General features: G+C 33.8%; 1 protein-coding gene across 31 annotated transcripts in view; it reads right to left on the bottom strand.

The window, feature by feature from the left end:
- LOC113494126 (microtubule-actin cross-linking factor 1) overlaps positions 1-20,490 on the bottom strand; it is a 213,712-nt gene that overhangs the window by 75,245 nt on the left and 117,977 nt on the right. For 27 of the 31 annotated variants that reach the window (XM_026872294.1, XM_026872309.1, XM_026872291.1 and 24 more), the window contains 3 exons: positions 20,171-20,321; positions 19,567-19,650; positions 17,776-18,051 (listed from right to left, as the gene is read on the bottom strand). In XM_026872294.1, the coding sequence (XP_026728095.1) occupies positions 17,776-18,051; positions 19,567-19,650; positions 20,171-20,321 (511 nt within the window). Of the gene's footprint in view, positions 1-1,118; positions 1,282-6,978; positions 10,462-17,775; positions 18,052-19,566; positions 19,651-20,170; positions 20,322-20,490 lie in introns of those variants that run through there. The other 4 variants (XM_026872307.1, XM_026872302.1, XM_026872308.1 and 1 more) reach the window with 4 other exon arrangements.

Below are 20,490 nucleotides of genomic sequence, written 5' to 3' on the forward strand. Positions count from 1 at the left end.
ATTTTTAAAACTATATCAATATAAAAAGAAAAATATACATTATTTACAAAGCGTCAAAAAAGACATCCTCATCCCTGCCAAAGTCAGGAAACGTGGCCAGAAGGCAGCCCAGTGGCTGCATTACCACGTTGTATGGTTTGCTAATTCTTTGGGCAAAATATATTATGTTATTTTCTCGATTCATTCTTGAAATGATAATATCGAATCAAACCAAGATATTATTAAGATCAGTGTTATCAGCGTCGATAGCTCCCAATCGGAGCCTAGTTCTAATTAGTACCACAGTACGAATTAGATCTAGTGTCATCTTCTTTGTAGTTGTGGGAGTAATACAACAGACATGCGTTATAGCGCTGTCTCTATCACAAAAATGCAACAATACTGGTGTACTTTCTGAACATCGTATGCATAATAATATCTTAGTACATTACCGGTTAAGTGCCTACTTATGATAATACAAAGTCTTTAAAAAATATTCGAAAGAAAAACAAATCTTTTTGCAACAATAAAATAATCCGTCGCTTTAACTATAACTACAAAAACGTATTATTTATATTGGACTGTCAGATAGACATGTTTAAAAGTATTCAATCGTTTTAAACTGTACCAAGATTCCTACATTGTATAGTTTAAGTCGGTGCCGGCGGCAATAAGACATTTTGTCGCAAAAACTTGCATCGACCGAGGTCAGTGACCGCTGCAGGCCAACTTACTAGATATTACGAAATTTAGCCTTTTTCAAATATGGCAACGTCGACTGAACTGGTATTCATACCTTGAATGACTTAATGTATTGAATAACTGAATAATTAAAGTGCATATTCCATATTTACAAGAAAAAAGTTTTATAATGTGTCGACATACTTTTCACCTGTCATTTGCTAAGAAGTAACCGGCTTTTATCGTATTGGCAACTTGTTTTGTGTTATCAATAAAATAAAATGTATTCTGTTTTTATTGAGTTCAAGAGCAAAAGAGGTCACGAAATGAGTTTCAATTTGTGTATTCTGTAGGAGAATACTTTATGTAGGTGGGGTAGGCAGTCACGTGCTTAAATAATGCACCTGACGTCTTTATTTTTCCGAAATTGTTTGAGTAAAATACAGTGAAATACCAACCCGGCACTCGTAAGCGAAGTCATACTCGTAATCTTCCTCCATTTTACACAAACACAACACTAATATATTTTATTCATAAGTTTCACAAACATACACATGTCTCACAATTAACACTGCACTTCATATTATAAGTACGTAAACCATTGTCATGTTTAACAATAACCTAGAATTAGCAAAGCAAAGTAACTTTAATTAATTACTTTACAAGATCAACAATGAAATAGTTTTTAATCAAAGAAAACAGCTATCCGCGATCCCAGCTGGCTGGAAACTGAATGAAAGCCAAGAAAACCGTAAATTGAAAAAAAATATCGCCAGGTTCTAAATTTAAACTATTTCGTAATGGCATCCGAAGCGTCTAGACGTCCCGTTTGATTGTCCGTGAGGTAATTTGAATGTATTACGTGTATTTTTTTAACAAGAAATTACGAAACAGCTGTTTGTAGTTCAGTTTTGAGGTTAGGAAAAGTGACTGGCCGATTCGATACTACGGTGGAAACTGGGGAGGGTGCGCGCGCACCCGCGGCGCCGCGCCTGCCGGCCGACCCCCAGCTCTCACCACTCTGACATATATTTTGGTAACAAAAGGACTTATTTAATACTCTTTAAGATTCAATTTATTTATTTTTAGCTCTTCCCTGACCTACTTATGTTTGAAAGACTAGAATAAACATTTTATACGTTAACGGCGCCATTATTTTGAAGCAAAACAAACTCAAGGGCGTAAGGATGCTGCGTTGACAATAGATCGTAATTAATTATTTATATTACAGTTCATCGGGCTATTCACGATAATAATTTTGTGGTTCTCTATGCTTGTACAATTTGCTCCAAAACAGCAAAGAATTAAGCGCCCTATCGGGTACAAGTCTAGATAAGAATGTCTTACGAAAGAAGGGTGACCGCGCTTCCCTTTTTTAAAATTGATCAATGAAGAAGTACTATTCTCAACCATTTTCTTTAATCACGTTATCATCGTTGTTTCATACTGTTTTATTTTTGTCTGTCCTCCCCTTTACTTCATAAATATTTCAACCCTATCTTTAAGCGTACTCTCAAAGTCTCGACATGTTTATAAGAATACGAATATTAAAGTGATTTATAACTGTAGTGTTATGTGAATTCGAATTTGTATTTTCAGTAATGGAGATAAAGTTGAATTTCAAATATAATATAATATCTTTTCTAAACGCTTTTTTTCTTTCATAATTTGTCTCCTGTTATCTTGAATTAGACTGCGAGTATTTTAAGTTTTTCATACAAATGGTCTGTCTACGTAAATATATAAGAAATTACTTTCGAATAGGCCTATAAATAAGAAACGGCAATAAGATTACAAGTCATTGTGGTTAATAGCGCAGAACACATTCCAACACTTTCTGATACGCTTCGACATATACAACATATTTTACTATATCATAATCATATGAGTTATAACAATATGTATCTTATTGTCTTAATAATAAGGTAGGTTTTGTTTTGTAATCTAGATTTTGAAACTAAACTCAAGCTAATAGTTGAGATTATTGTAGGTGATACAAGTGATGGATGAAAAAACATAAATGTGACAATCCTTAATAATACTGAACAAATAGAAGCAGATACAGATTAAAAACAAAACCAACACTAAAAACTCATAAAAAAGAAGATCGGTTATTTAAATCGATTACAAACAAAATATAATCGATACCTCATAAAAATCGAGAGTAAACACTCATAGATTGGTGCTAACGTAAATATTTATCGATGTACTAGTAAGTACTCGTGATATAAATAGGTATGTGAGTAAGGAGTATCGTAAGGGACAAGAATAAACCAGTGTTAAGATGTTAGGTAATCGAATACAATGCGAGGCGTTCACACATCACGGTTCTAGCGACGAGAGATGGACAGGGTAATAATGTTGACGAAACTGAATGACTACGTCGTAGGGAACTTTTCAGTGTTTTACAAGGAGCAACCGCCTATCTGATCTCTCCATCCCAGTTACCTGGGCAACACGATAACCCTTAGTAAGACTGGTTGTCAGACCAATAAAACAAAATAGTTATTTTTTATGTTATACGGAAATTCATAAGCTACGGTGGCTGGTATTGCTGGTTCTAGGGGCTGATGATTTTGGACTGTTGAAACCAAATTAGCTGAAACTGCTTAATATTATCAGAAAACGGAGACGTTACATAAACACAAACTGTAAAGGAAGCTATAGATACTAATACCACCATATTAGCTTTCTATACATAATTTTGGTATACTATTTACGATTATTGTAAAATTTAATACAAAACTGCCAGCAAGTTCAACAGAACACATCGAGTGTACAACGCTCTGACACCGGAAGAATCTATCTTCACGACGCCATCTATTTCGGGACCAACAGTTACTGTTTAAAACAAAACTGATGCAAACGCGTGGGCGGCACACAATAAAGTTACCGACAAGCGTACTGACTTTAGTACAAAACTTTGCAGCAGATGTAGACTTGAATGTAAATGACATAGATCATTACAGCTCACAATGATTACTACTGTCTTTCCAGTCAAGTGACACTTCAAGAATATTTAGCATTGACAGAAAACGTTCCTCTGTATGGAGTTGACAGCTCCAATTCTCGTGACTATTCGAAATGAAATGTCATTTCCATTCATTTAAGTGTTTTATAAAGATTTAAGAATTGTGACTTGGCTTTAGGATCTGCTATTATAGACTACTAGCTCTTCGCCCGCGGCTTCACCCCCGTGGATGTCGGTTATATCGCGTTTCCAAGAGAACTCTTCAAAAGTCCGGGATAAAAACTATCCTTTGTACTTTCTCAAGGTTAACTCTATCTCTGTACCAAATTTCATTGAAATCGGTTCAGTGGTTTAGACGTGAAAGTGTAACAGATGGACAGAGTTACTTTCGCATTTATAATATTAGTAGGGATTTGTTTAAGTAATAGTGCCAAAAATCTTTAGATAATCACCTGCATTTGTACTATTTTCGTCTTTTAGCCTGATCGTGAACGTGTGAAGCTGTATAGAGAAAGTTCTAAGAATACCGGGATTTCACGCTTCTATTAATACATGTGTATTGATCGGGATTCACTTGTTTATTTATATTTCCCACTAGTTCTTGAATGGACGGCGAGTGATGTTTTGTTGTAACATTTGGAGTTCATCAATGGAAATGAATAATTCGATGTCGGCGTTGAGAACTAGTTTAAACATCGATATTTTTAGGTATTCTGATGATTCTCAGATATACTGTTCCTTGTTATTGCTTTGCACTGCTTCTATTATTTACTTATTATTTGAAATGAGGCTTAAGAAGTTAAAGAAATTATTTGACAGAAAATATATTCTAGCATACGTAGGAATTTGAGTCTTAATGATATACTATGAATGACCGGGTTTGAATGCGATAGGTCATCAAAATTAAGTCCTTATTCAACATTAAAAACTTAACTATTACGATCAGCAGTAAACAGAGCCAGTTTTCTATTTAGTTCCCTTAAGCCCTTCCTTCCTTCGACACTTTAATTAATATAAATGAGTGTAGCAAACGTATCGAGACGAGTTTCGCTTTTAAAAGTTAATTAGTATCGATCTAAAAACCAATTGATGTATAAAATGAATAACAAACATTTTCTTTATAAACAGAGCGGAAATAGAAAGCGCTATCTTTTATAAAATTCTTTCACGATAGCGTTGTAGAGATAGGGCAGTGTTTTCACTGCCTTCTTCCCAGTCTATGTCACTTGGCATCTAGTCTTAACGTAACCAGCCATATACAAGAACACATGTCTACTAATAAAGCAGATAAGTATCGTACATACCACATCGCCTTGTGGGACCCCCAAAAATATTTACTTAAATAGAACCAAATCAAGATCAATATTATTCTAATGTTTGATCATAAGTCATATAACATCTTACAGCTAATATAAAATAAGTGTTTCACCGTCAAAAAATGAAGTTTACCTTGTCAGAGGGTTAGTAGCATAATCAAACGCCTAATATAGATCGAAATATTAATTTGAGCTTTAATCCGTTGGAGTAGAAGTGTTATTGCTGTGTGTATATTTTTTGGATGTTTGCTTCTGACAAATACGTTACATCAGTCATATATTATGGTCTTCTATTCATTCATGTTTTGCGGATCTTAGAGTTTGCTACTGTCAATACTAATATTTGAGTTTTTAGCTTTTTCGCACATAATTGCTAAGCGGTTAGGTATGTATTTATGGGTCGATCTAGAATTAAATTTAAATATCTGTAATGTTTTATAATCTATTAGTTTATTACGCTTAAACATTAACAAACTGTTACTCTAACTATACTTATAAAAATATTTGTATACACCTAATGCAACATCATTCGATAGGTGTATCTACACTTGAGATTTAATGCATTGAAACGTTCTGAAGAATGACTGATCGATCCAATTTTGTCCTACATACACCGAGACTAATTAAAAGAAAGTAAACTAACTACTCGAACAGTTTCAGCTCACTGTATCACGAATAATTCATTTCAGCGACTGTCGTTGCGTGTGTACAACGTAATATAAATTCTGATGCTATAAACATTAAGGTCGTTGACCCAGTTAAAACAGTAGCTATTTATTCAATGTTTTTAAAATAACAATATAAATCCACAGTTTCGTTACTTTACGCAATAACAGTAGATATGTCAGAATCCAGCGTAGGAGTGGAGAAAATATGGAGGAATATATATAGTAAAACATTTTATTTGAAATCACCTGAGTAACGGATAATAATAGAGTAGAAACATTGCAATCATTACATACACCTGTTACCTAGGTATATGAAAGTAGTATTGCAATACAATGCTGATGTAAACAACAGTTGGATAATATCTAGACTGGAAAGATAGGCCAATCATAGCGAAGAATGGAGGAAATTGGAAATGTTTGCATCAACATAGACCAGTAACGTAGAAAAATAAATTGTGTCTTAATTAGATAAACATACATATATTATGTATTACAAAATATTGGAGATATTATAAATGATATTCTAAAATTTGAACTGAGAAAAGCCATTATACAACGTCATTATTGCGTTTGAACAGATGTAATGGAAGGTAGATGAATTTAGACTGGAAAAGGGTGAATAAAAAACAAAGCTACCATAATGTAAAGAACGAATAAGCTTTCAAAGCCAATGTACTTTCAATCCGGAATATATTAGCTAAGCAATCGATAGTCAATGACTAATAACCTCGTTGCATAGGGGATCGTTACACTAGAAATGTATACACACGACAACCTTCATGCAGTAAAAACACTTTCAGTGCTGGCAATAGAAATGTTTTTAGCCAACCTTGATTGTGAAACGGTCTGCTAACGATAGTATAAGTGTTGATTTTGCTGTTGCAGTTCCATTTAAAGATATGATGGAAAAAATATTACAAATGATGATAAAGACCTTGTTGGTAACATAAATATTACTATTTGTATAACTGCTTTTGTAAATCTTATTTTTATTATGTTCAGACTTCAAGTGTGTTTTAAGACGGCATAAGTACACAAATACATGACTTGTAAATTTTTGGAATTTAACCAAGCGTAACCATCCAAAATTTAAAAATAAAGATGCACTTAAAATTGTTTCGTACAACGTAAACAAAGTAAATGGGCTGTGACCTAATAACATTGCATCAACGATACAACAAACATAATACAAGATAAACCATTCTCGTCACAACAGATAAGGGATAAATTTGTAGACAAAGCATGTGTTAGGGATATCAAGAAAAGTATGAAGAATAAAACAAATGAGAACAATCATAATCTTCCCACTAGATCTGACTTCAATGACAGATATAAACATAAACAAACAAATAATATAACTCACGAATAAGAAGCAAAAATAATCCATATTTCACAAGCAGAAACGACGAAAGTCGCTCGAATACTATTTGAATAACACTGGATATATAGATAAGAGAGTAATTATCGTTTTATCAAGGAGCGAATATCAGTTCGTTTTGGTTTTGGTGCGACAAATGTCGTTAGTGTATAAATAGTGGTATTGGCACGTGTTCTGAACCAAATACGTTTGCCATCGGCTGCCAAATGGCATGAATGGTTCAGACAATACGCGAGAGCTCAAAGCATTGTCTACCACATGTTTAATAATCCACTAGATACTGAAGGTAGGGCTACGTATCCGTTGATAGACCATTTACTTTTGCACTAATACGTTGGGAGTTCATATGAAATTCGATTTCCTTTTTAATTCCACTACCAGTGATACCTAGTTAAAACGTCAAGTTATCAATTAAATAGTATTCAAAAAGTCAATTAATTATTAGAAAAAACGATGTAACCAGATTGTACACTCAGGATTATAAGAAAATTCATATTAATTTTGTCCACGTTCACTATTCATGTATAACGTAATATAATATCGTAATGTAGAATAAAACAGAAGCTATTAATAATTGCAGTAATATCTTTGAATTAAACCTGCATAATCATAATCTAAAAGGATTAAAACCATATCTTTAAATCAATCTTACTTATAAATTCATTATTCAAAGTGACTATATCTATTAATTCTTTGCCGGTGGCATAATATTCAAAAATATCCTTTATTACATGAGCCATAAGGTCTATTCATTGTATTACGTGTCCCCTCAGCAGTTATTGTGTCACCTTGATTAATTCAATGACCCACCTCTTGAACGCAGAGGTTACAGCTTGGCATACAAATAAACATTACCTATCTAAGTACCCTAACTATAATTTTCTTTATAATTTCGTTCTAAAGTCTCGTTGAGTCTTCATATTATTAGTTCTATAATAATGAACATTAAAAATAATAAAAAAGGGTTTTAACTGAAGGAAAAACAACAATTAAGGTCGAAATCTCATTAAAGTAAACGATTAGCCTATGGTCAAAAAAATCTATTCACTGGAAACAGCAGAACAGACTACAGAAGGAAACACTTCTACAATTGGCATAACACGTTCGACAGACGGAAAAACGGAAAACAATACTACACGTAACGAATAAGGACACGGGGATAATGACGTAAGTGATGCAATGACCATTTCAGTAAATAAGTTTCAAGGTGAAACAGTTGCAAAATATGGAATAAACAATAAAGAGGTCATGACAGGAAAAGTGTGAAAGATAGACGAAAGAGAAAAGGTACAAACAGACATGCATGTTTCTGAAGAGGTTGTCACAGCTGAAGTGATGATTATGACTACTTTATCCAAAGTGGTTCTGATAAAAATGAGGAATACTGTATTACAGCAAAAATCCCGTCTTCTCTAACTCAGTTAAAATAGTTAAATCGTAAATAAAATAAAGCACTACAGCTAACGATCCAACGATCAACTAGAACTATTGTCCCATAACCTTCAATATGGACATTAGATCCAACTAGATAAGTATTATGGAAACAAATGTCAAGGTTCACAAGTAAATTGCCTTGACATTGAATAAGTTAAGCGAGCACTAGATATGAATGACAAACTTGAGTGGAAAACCTATAAAATTCAGCTTTCGATACAGTATAATGAGATTTTAGGATATTTATATCGAAATTGTAGTCGTAAACGTTATTCGGTATTTTACATTGCGTATGGGTCCTACTATTACCCCTTGGAGTAATGTTTCTGCTGTTGTGGAAGAGAGAGGCCACTCTACGCCTTATAGTGTTTTGTCACGCTTCCCCAATCACAATAATACTACTTTAAGAAGTGGTAATCGCCGATGATCGTTGAAAGCACCGAAAAATGTTAAACGGGAGCAATTAAGTTAAACGTTTGTTTAAACGGTAAGCATTCAAGTCGTTTTGGGTATTGATCGTATGTTACATTGTATTTTCGTAATTGATTACAAGATAAAAAGTATAATTAACGATTTATAACCAATGTTGGCCCCGATGACCATCACTCGTTAAGCCATTATCATTCTTGCTACGAGTCTTACTATGGGATACTCTTTTACCTAAGGATGGATTGGAACAATAGGTACGAGCTAACCAAAATCAAATTCAGATGAAGCCAGTAACGGCTGAAAACCTAAAGCATCAATGGTAGGTAACCCAGCAGATGACGATAGATTACATTAGCAAAAATAGAAACTATTTTCTTTCCTATCAAGTTTGTTTGATGTTCCGGTTTTATTCGAATTCTACTTAATGTCTTCCAAATTTTTATTGCCTAGCATTACTCCGTATCTTATCGATCCACGTAATTTTCTGAATTGCACCTATCGGTTCAACTTGATAAATGCCAAGTGCATTATCTTTATACTGCTTTCGATATGATATAATATTATCTTGTAACTTTATGGGCATGTTTACAATTTGGTTGATACCTTTATTTCATTCAATGTTATTGGATATTTCATTTGCATTGTGCAATTGGATATTTTGAATAATTTTGTGTATTTTTCCTTCCTTATTTATTTGTGCTACTTTAATTTCATAATAAGCAGCATCCTTACCATTGTCCTTGATGATATGAGCCTAAAATTAAAGTGTTTGTTGACCAATGTTAACATTTAAATTAATGTAACTTGGATTTGACGATTCTAAGCCTGAGGAAGATGATAAAATCACTAAGTAAAAGAATCATAGAATATTGTTAACCATTCAAAGAATTCCACGATGAAATTAGGTTATAATTTCATTAATTCCTTTTCAAGATAATATCTAAATATATTCACGTAATTTCTATTGGCAGACAACCTTGAAGCCATGTTGTAAAGAAAACAAAAATATACGTGTATAACTAGTATTAAAGAGAATTACGTTATTTTTAGTCATTTTGCTATAGAGACCTATTTGTCATCGCGATTATAATCGTTGAAATATATTCGAACTGGTTTCTATAGTATTCTTCTCATAAAATGTCGGTTAAGGACGTCATTTAACTATTATTTTATGGCCAGCTTCTCGACTGATACTCGTAGTTATAAATCTTGATCATTGTAAACATAATTAAATGAGCGGTACTAAAAATCGTATAAAAACTTAAAACTAAAACACATAAAGATCACAATAAAAACGTTTTGCTTGCACAAAATAAACACACTTCACAAATACAGGCACACAATAATTCACTTCGAATTTTAAATTCGAAACGTCAATTCGTAATCCGTATTTTTCGTTCGGGCTAGTGCCGCGCGGCGTGCGTCGTTCGCCGGTCGTCGTACGCGCGCTACTAAAAAACGGACGCGGATAGTCATCGTATCAAATTATTGCTATCACGAATGGGTATATCCTACGTTCCGAGTGACGGCACATCTGAACGATCCGACTGTATTTTTGCTAAGGCTTCATCCGATCAAAGAATTTACAGACACTTTTAATCCTATCACTTAAGCTTGTAAAGAAGTCCGTCGTTTCAAAACAATAATAAAAAATAACTATTATATTATTTCAGGAACTAAACGACCATTTCAACAATATTTCCAAATCAAATTTAAAAGAACATTGATATTCTTCACGACATTCAATCTTTTGAAAACTTTACTATGCCTACAAAACGCCTGAAATCACATAACTCAATAGGCACACATAAGTATTGCGAATTCTCGTAACTTTCTTATCGTTGCACGGCAGTTTGTTTTGAGACGTTATCGGTCTAACTAATACGACCTTGGCATTTATTGCGGCGACCTCAGGCCAACCCTGTTTTAGCTATGAAATCTACTGCGCTGCGGGTTAACTCGAAAATCGGTAACCTTTGAGGGTCATTTTAATTTAGACGATATATTTTTGTAAAACGATCGGAAAGTTGCTCTATTTCGTTGAAAATTAATACTAGAAGTTTTCATTTTTTTGTATTTATTGTGAAACATCATTGTCTATTTTCTGTTGCGTGACAAATGACATTATGAGTTACAGCGAACCAGTGTGTTCTAGTAATATTAATTGGACATTACAACAGACCTAGTGTCGTGTTATTCACAAATAATACATCAAAACGCTGGCGTCCACTATTTTCTGCAAACATGTGAACACAATACTGCATTTGTACAGACAATTTTTTTTTTACTTAAATTATCTCATTAAAACCATTAAATGATTTCGAAGAGTGTGCGTCGTTGTAGGTCCACTGAACTAATTTTGGAAACGTTAAGGGGAAGAACCCATTGAAGCTAAATAAAATAGTCCAAATGAAATGACACATGCACAAAACAGTATACATTTTATACGCAACTAGAAACCTTGATACGACCGCCATACGGGGATGACGTCACCTAGATGTAATAATTATGAATTCCTCGCGCAAACAGACTTTGGTAACTTTAAATTTATTATGATAGTTCACATGTGGGCTCGACAACGTGTAAAAGAAGCTAAGTTTAGAAAAAAAAAACTGTCGAAAGAGGACCAGGCTCCTTTAAGGCGAATAGTTATAAAATAGTAATATGAAATGTAAATTTTTCTGATCCGATATGAATGAGAACAGAGCAGGGAGGTGACGAATTAGCTGCAAATGACCCTCCACTTAGTAAAGAACTCTTAAAGAGAGTAAGGAAGTCTCTTAACTCGAGGTACAATTAAGAACTAAAACATTTTACGTGAAAGACTTTGTTTAAAGGTATCCCAGATCCCAGAAGTGAATTAAGGTCACAGTTATTTTTTGCCTTCAAAACTTAAGTTATAAAGCGGTCAAGGCATAGGAATCCATCAATCAAAATTGACTAGGTAAAATACTGATCCAATTTTCCCTGTATTTGAACAGACTGGTCCTATAAGTGAACCTCAGCATACAATAGCAAGGATACACCATTGCAATTGGCAGGTTTGAGTTAATTATGTGGGTGTTACTGACGGTAAGTGGTTTAACGGTCGTGGTGTAAATCGTGTCGGTACCGCTATGAGTCTTACCCCAGCCAGCGTGGGCGATGCAGGTTGAATTGACAGGGCATTAAGAACAGCAGGTTATGTAGGAAGGAAATTTATTAAATAAGAATTGAAAATAAATCACAGTTTTGCTCGGCGAGGTTTTGTTACGTTTTGTCATGAAGTACTTTTTTAAACTCTTTGAACTTAATATTACATACAGTACAACTATAACTAACTATAGTTATTGTCATACAAATGAAAAAAAATCTTTATTTCAAAGTCGAAAGAGGCTAGATGAAAAATTAGAGCTACTTGAGGCATTACCTGGGACGCATTGCATTCATATGCGAAATTCAAACTAGACTTAGTAATTGCAAAACGAGATGAAAACAATCTCAAAATTTAAACTACACTTGATACGAAAAGAGATTTAATACTTATCTCCAATTAAACTGATTTCTTACTAGAACCGTGTCACTGTTCGACAAAACCTCAAAATCGTTAACCAATATCTAAATTCGTGTATTTCTCTACCCCTTTAAGCAATTACGGATGTCGGACGGATGTGGTGTCCTGTCAGTTCCGTTTGATCTTTATAATTTAAGGGTACGATTGAGGTCACGGCAAAAACTAACGAAAAAGTTGTGCTTTTTGAAGTTAGAGACAATAATTTTCGTATTTTTTTGTGGGACTCCGTTAGCTCATAAGAATACCATGTACCTTTATAGATTAAAATACCGCTTCATTTTAAGGTTGTTTACCTAATTAGCAAATTCAAGTAATTTCGAAGAAACGGTTTTATTGAGGTTAAGTTAAAATTTAATTTATTCAGACAGTAATTCTGAGTAAACTTTTTAATTGTTGGCTTACATCATCGCTCTTAATTATCTCGAAATATGTTTTTGGTACATTTTAATAATGAACAAAACAAATGTTTAAAATGTGTTCATATTAACTAAAGTGGCCAATATTGACCTATTGTCATGTTTTGGAGTCGGTTAAATCATCGTAACTCAATTGAAACATGCCTGTTAGTCGCAGAATCTAAAAGAATAAATTAGAAAACAAATCTCAATTCAAATGTTTCTCTTTTACTTCTAATGTGTGACTAACATAATAAAACTGCAGTAAAAAGTTCTTAATAGCAACAAACTATTGCTCAACGCTTACGCGACCGTTCCGCAGAACTATACTTTTTGCATTCTATGAGTAACTCGTGACGTCATTTGCAAATTAGATTTGTTTTTCTTAATGTCTGTTGATTTTATTCTAATGCACGTTTATTTTGGCGTTCTGTATATTTTCTTATATAAGTTCTAGGACTAGCACTTAATTTCTTCGTTTACATACATTTGGGATGTTGGCATAAGGACCAGTCTTTTTGGCAGACATTTCTACAAACCATACAATTAAAAATGTTCATATTTATAGTCGATTTTGATTTTAAGGATTTTTTGCTTATGCCTTTTTCGGGTATAAGGACCAGTCTATTACCCTTGTTATTTCTCGAACGAGTGTATATCTGATAATAAACATACATGCCGATAAATATTTCATACTTTCCCATCCATCCAATCACTACATCCCTTCATCCGTGAACATTTTTCCTTGTATTAGTGCTTTAACTTGTAAAGGAAAACGAACATAATTTATAAATACATAACTTTACAGTTACGTAAGCCAACTTACATTAAGCGGTTCAATAAATTCAGTAACATCTATAAATAGAGCTTATCTCGAACGACGCGTGTTCACGAGTTTGTTGTAGTGTCAACTCCGATTGGCGAGATAGCTTATTGAGTATCTAGTAAACTGACTTTTTTTGGATTGGTTATCTTGAAGTTTTAGGTATCTTGCTGTTACACTGTTAAGTTTAAATTCAATTTTGTTACGGTATTTTTTACGGATCTAAGCACAGATCAAGTTTAGAAAAAAGACGTTTTAGCATTAGGCTTATATATTACTTTTTGATGATTGTTGCAGGGATGGATGTTTGATCCGTAAATCTAAGTTAAAAATAATCATCGCATACACATTAAAAACTGGAGTTCAATAAAATATCGAAAGCAATGATACCCAAACTATTGATACCAAAAAGAGTAATACTATTTATGAATAACTGTTACCAAAAAAATAAAGATTCATTTCAGCAATTCTTTTAAAACATTACTTAAACATTTTGCCGTCTACAACAAATTGCCTCATTCTCTCTGATTGATTCTTAAACAGATCAAAATGGATGGCTTTGATAAACAGACAATAGTATAATTTATACCAAACTAAGTTCAACAAAAGTTTATAAACAACTTTAAAAATGTAGCTGATTTTTTAATGGCGTGACGTCATGACTTTTTCGTGTTTACGAGGATGGAGTCACGTAAACCATTTTTGATAAACCAGGGGGTTGTTTCAAATGGTCAGATATTATTATGTCAAAGACAGTTTTGGGTAATTTTCAGCTTTGTACAACCCACTGTTGGGTATAGGTTTCTTTTTGTTATGCCTTTCATATTTTGCAAGTAGCTTGTATACCTGTTCTTTTGTATTAAAGTAGGCATAAAAAAAATATTCAAACCCCAATTTGTTTTTTTCTCTTGGTCTCGTTACATTTAATAAGACGTCTCAAAGGTTCAAAGTAAAGTAGAATATTGCAATTTGTCATTAAAATATAGCTGACCTTTTTTGCAACTGAATCAATAAATATTTTTCCTTATAAATATTACTCATAAACAAAAACAGTGCAAATACTTTTACGAGAATTTGACAAGGCTGTTTCTAGATTTCATTGAACTATCGCATAGATGTATGCATTCATTTTTTGCGGGCAAAATGCGGGTCAATGGCCCGCGTGCCAACTGGCTGGTTTTATTGTGAAGCCTTTTTTGTTTTACTTGTTTCCCAAACTTTGTTATCTGTGGGTTCTGTATTACGTTAAGTAAGGTTTTGTAGTTAATGTTTATTTGTGGGATTGTTTGGAAGGTTGCGGATAAAAGGACCGGAATCCAAAATAGTATATTGTATGTAGGAATTACAGAACAGAGGAAACATATCACCATAAGTAATCTGTACTCAGAAAACAACATTTAATAGTTAAGGCTTAGTGCACAACTCCGAACTTTACTTGAGCACTCTAGCAGATAAAGTAGATTTAGCTTAGCCTATGACTAAAGAGCACTAGCAATCACTTCAAAAGTGGTACAGTACAATATTAGACTGTAAGACAGGCCATGAAATAAAATAAATGTATTTTAACATAATTCCAGCTAAACAATGACGCCTCTATTCCAGGATGTCGCAAACTGAACTATTATTAGCAAGCAATGTAGTTAATAGCCGTGAGATAGTTCTAGCAGTTCACTAGAAACCCAATAGCAAACATGCCTACGATGAAATCATCATAATAAAGTCTTGAGTCTAATCAAGCCATTTCCATATAGGAATAGAGAACTGGTCCTTATGCCCACGCCGTGTCCTTATACAAACTGAAGTGGGTCGGTAATAGATGGTCTTTTACTAATTGTTAGATGCAATGAAGATACATAGAGGTCATAATTGTTTTGGTAATATTTGTCTTTGTAGGTGTATAATGCGGAAATAATAACACTATTTGGGTGTGTTTTATTTTATTTAATGTCATTTGACCTTTGCTATCACGCGCGTATTCTATTCTTATTGTAATTGATTTAGCAATGACCTAGACATTTTTTGCGATTCATAACAAAACAGTTACATAACCAACAAAAAGTTGCGTATGCAAAACAAGTTTACAAAATACACGACATTTTTAAATTCAGCAAATCCACCAATCAGCAAAATTCGAACAAAAAAATATCGTTAAAATTCAAAAATCCTTAACGTCTCAATTTCAATTTAAGAACAGCCTTGTCCGAGGTCTGATGACCTAATGGTGACATCACTACGCACTGTGAATTAGGTAAACGTGTGCTTGAGTGATGTGTTTTCCAACTACGTGACACGGATACACTGTGTCAAAGCGCCGGCGCTCGCATGTTTAAATAAATAGTATTTTGTTTTTATTCGTGTGTAGTTTTTTTTTTTTTTGTAAGAGTTGACTTTTCTGTGTTTACAATTATAAAAACGTTCAAAAAGTGTATAAAGTTTCATACTCTTGTTTTCGTCATCTCTCTTCCTCACCCGCCCCATTACTTTAGGACTTAGCAGTAGGATTCCAGGATACCAAATTACGGTTACTATAGACCACTTCAGTTCTTGTAAATTAAAATAAGGCAAGTTGTTTAGTAGTTTAGTAAGTTGACTAGTCTGGTATTATTTCCTTTAACCATTAAAAAGCCTTGATAAAAAATCAATTTTAAATACCTACTATCGATGTTTCTCTTATATCATCAAAATAAAGTTAAAGGTTTCTCGAATATAAGGAAAAACAGTTAGATATTTTCAGTTAAATACAAATGCAACGTTCATCTAGTTCTTTATAACACAGGACAACATAACCAAGCCACATAATTATGTCCATATTTCATGTGTGACGCCATTTTTGTGGTTTTTATTCATTTATTCATGGTTAAGGTCATATAGAACGAACATTTCTATAGCAAAATGACATTGGTCTGGTACATATTATAATGAAACGTTTTCTTGTCAAACTTGTTTTTGTTCCAGCAGTTATTTGCAAAATATTTTTGAAGATTTATGAGGTTTGATTAAATTACTTATAAAACGAGGAAACTTGTTTTTTGTTTTATTTAAATTTAGTTCTGCATATAAGTATACAAACTGTAGCTGTAACATGAAATCGGGATGAATATATTAAATATGACAATGAAAGTTTTAAACTATCTATGTGGTCAATTTCATCCAAATCTATGAAGTGGTTTTTGAGTGAAAGAGTAACAAACATCCATGCATCGAAACAAACTAACTCACGCACAAAAGGGGTAATTAAAATGTCCTAGTTTCGTTTAAATTTTATCCTTTGTTTGTTTTCAGGCAAAGTCTGAAGTAATAATATTCTTTGCCTACACTTTACACGTGCCTCAATATAATTTAAAACGCATTATGCTACTCTCATTAGCAGACTCCACAGAGGTTGTATTAATTTCAATCATAAACTCTTTAGTGCTTCCAATTGACTTGTTTTTAAACACTGATTGCCAGACCAATAAATTTTATTTCTTCTATAAATCAAAAACTACATAACTAAATTTCGTGCTTTTATTATCAATCATAAATTAAACTATTTATTTTATTTAAGAGATTGAATAATCAAATTTGATGGTCCAAAGCCAGTTAGTTAATCATCTTCGGTTTTTTTTAATAAATTCCTAATTAAACATTCCGGTATTTTTACGAATCGATCAATCAATCAATAGTCAATCTTTTCAAGTAAAAAAAATACGTGACGACATCATTTGATGGAAGACATCATGAGCTCATAAAAACATTTTCAATATCCTAATGGTCAAATACTGAAACGTCATCTAATTTTGAGTGCGATTATATCTCTTGCACGGTTACACATCAGAAACTTTTGGTTGAGAATGTAGAAAACGTCTCTAAGAATGTATATCATCGAACTTTTTTATACAAAAGTAGTCTTTAACTACGTAAAAATTGGGCTTAAAATCGCAGCGAATGGCTGCCGCATTGAAAATAAAGAACTTAGAATATCAGGTATCAACAACTACACTAAACTAAGTTATATTTCAGCATCCGAAAATATCTAAGCGCGAATACAGCGTGGCGTTACAATGGTGATATCATTAATGTCACTATGTAGTGCCACACTTAATATCAGAATCTTCAGACGTTTATATTCCAAACTTCTTGTAGAATAAGTATAAAAATCCACTTACCAAAGTAACAATATCTCCAGGGTTGGCGGTCGCAATCCGTCTCAATCTCTCATACAGCATATCCATTAGACTCTGGTACTTCGCGTTCAACTCGTCAAGCTCCCTGGCGACAGCTTCGGACCCGATGGGGACTCGCTCAGGGTCACTTCGGCCCCTGCTGCGGAGTCGCTCGGCCAGGTCCACGTCAGCTTGTCTCCGCAGTTGACGCATGTCCAGCGAGGGATGGACCTCGTCGCAAAGCCATTCGGCGTACCTCTGGCACCTCGACGAGTATATCTATTCGGGGTTAGGGTCAAGCGGGTTATTTTTGCTGTTAGTTTTGGAAGCAGACTGCTTTTTTATACCTATCTGACCGATTACGAAAAAATGTTGAGCAAAATTCAGTCTTACAAGTTTAGGATTAGAGTTCAGAATAGGTTGTACGCAAAAAACAGTCTACTTTTAACGGCGTTCATTAGAATTAATGTTGAACCTTTCATTTTACCTGTCACACAGCAGAAGTCGAAATTGTACAACCATATCTCTTATAAATCATACATTCATGACATTCACTTTCATAACATCTGTCAAAGATTATTTAAACAACGTTTGTCTTGTAAAACAGTAACAGAAAAACGAAATTTAAATAAAAACTGTATTTCACAGATCTTGCCCATTCATTCAATAATTATAACTGGTAACACTAGTCCAGCTCGCAGGGATGAAGTCATGCTGGATGGAAACGAATAGCCTGTTTTGTACACAGGTATTTTCAAAGCGTGCAACACCAAAGTGCATTCACTAGAACAGCACCCAGTTTTCGTGCACATTTAAGCAGAGATTGTGCCTTGAAAACCCATAGAAAGTGTTCAAATTGTGTATAGAGTATTTTGCAGTCTGGCAACATAGACACCAAAACAAGGCATGCAAAGCTTACATTTGTAAGAACAATGAACTCGTTTGTCGATTTTCGGAAGCTATTTACAAAAAACTATTTGAATTACAAATTTACTTCCATATATGAGGCGGCGTTTTTATTTCGCCAGGACGCCGTTGGCTTCTCCAAGAAAGTTCTAAAAGCGGTAGTGTTATAAAAAACTAGAAGTGCCAAACAAATTTTAACACATTGTAGACTCAAAAATCTACATTTTTAGTTACAATAAAATGAAAAAAATCAGCAGTTACATACATAGCTTTTCATATTTTAGTGTCGATCACACAAACATCACGCATTCAGATGATTAGAATTAGTAAAGCGATCGATATTATAATCGATATAAATTGATTAGCGAAGCATCGATTAGTTTAAACTCGCAAGCGTTACTTTGTAAGGGCGGAAGCTTACGTGCAAGTGTTGAGCCTAAAACACCTCTGACATACGAAGAGACTTGAAGACCCATAGACAAGAACGAAGCAGAGACAAGGCGGGAACGAAACGCTGGACCGAACTCACTTCCTTCACACAATACCTCTCATTAAACAATTGACGATTTCTTTGACATTCAGTTAGCACTTTCGAGGAAAGTCAGTCAAATTAAGATTTGATTAATCCCATTGTATGAAACTTTGGATTAAACAATGGAATCTTTTCAACCCTTACTTGTGCTATAAGCTCATAAATATAGACAATATATTTGAATTTAGTGTGCAAGCGAGACAGCATGCACTACACGTAGCACTGTCCCACTTACACGCCCTTCCAGCAGACATAAAAGAGCTCATAGTACAAAAAAAGTCTTCCAAAAGTACTTATCCACAAAATGCCACAGGCTAACTGAAGTCTAGTATTTCCATTGTCACACTGATATTTACCTTCGCCTCTCGTATGTATCTGCCACCATCAACGTTAACCTTCTCAATCTTAGGCGTCCTCTCCACGACGCTCGTGAGCAGATTCTGTGGAGACCACAAACCCCGTGGTATTAGAATTAGTTGAGTGCAAGATATACTGGTTTGTTCGTGAGGTTTAGTCTTTAGTTAGATTATAATATCCAACCACTTTAATTTGAACCGTAGTATAAGTTTTTCTTGACAATTTGAAATTATATGTAACATGCGCTCTGTGAAGAGTCCAAACCGAGGGACCACAATCCAAAACCGATTTCTTAATATATTTTTTGTTATCACATGCTGTCTTGTATGTTTATAGTATATAATAAATTATCGACTAAATTAGTCACCTTAATAATATGTGAATTTATGTTAAGAACTTTGTGAAATAATATTAAACTTAATTCGACCCAATTGCGGGACTTGGTCCTTTCTCCTTGATGTCTTTCGCTGTCAACATGATCCAGTAAAACACAGGCTGAAAAATAATCTTTCTCGTCGAGATAACTCCTGTATTCGATTTTGGCACCTGTTGTCCTGTTCATAAAATTGTTTTTACTTTGCAATATGTTCCTGAAACTCTTACCCTAGTTGGTTCGAATTGCTCTTTTGGCCTGATTTCGATGGGTGGTTGTGCTTGTAACTTGCTGTACGCATCGTCTATCCATTCAGCTTCCTTCTCTAAACCGGCGTTGTAGTTGCGCAGGAGTTGATACGCGGCTTCGCAACTTCGGAGTCTAAGAAAATATTTAAGTAAGTAAGTATGAGATATAGAAAATAATTAAAAGCAGTAGAAAATTCAAAATAAAATCTATTAATTTTGCACTAATCTTGTCATAATCACTTGCCAGATATACAACGTATATCGATACAAATTGCAAAGACTGTTTTTTGGAAGAAGAAACG

This window comes from Trichoplusia ni, chromosome 5 (genome assembly GCF_003590095.1).
Source record: "Trichoplusia ni isolate ovarian cell line Hi5 chromosome 5, tn1, whole genome shotgun sequence".
Taxonomy (NCBI): Eukaryota; Metazoa; Arthropoda; class Insecta; order Lepidoptera; family Noctuidae; genus Trichoplusia; species Trichoplusia ni.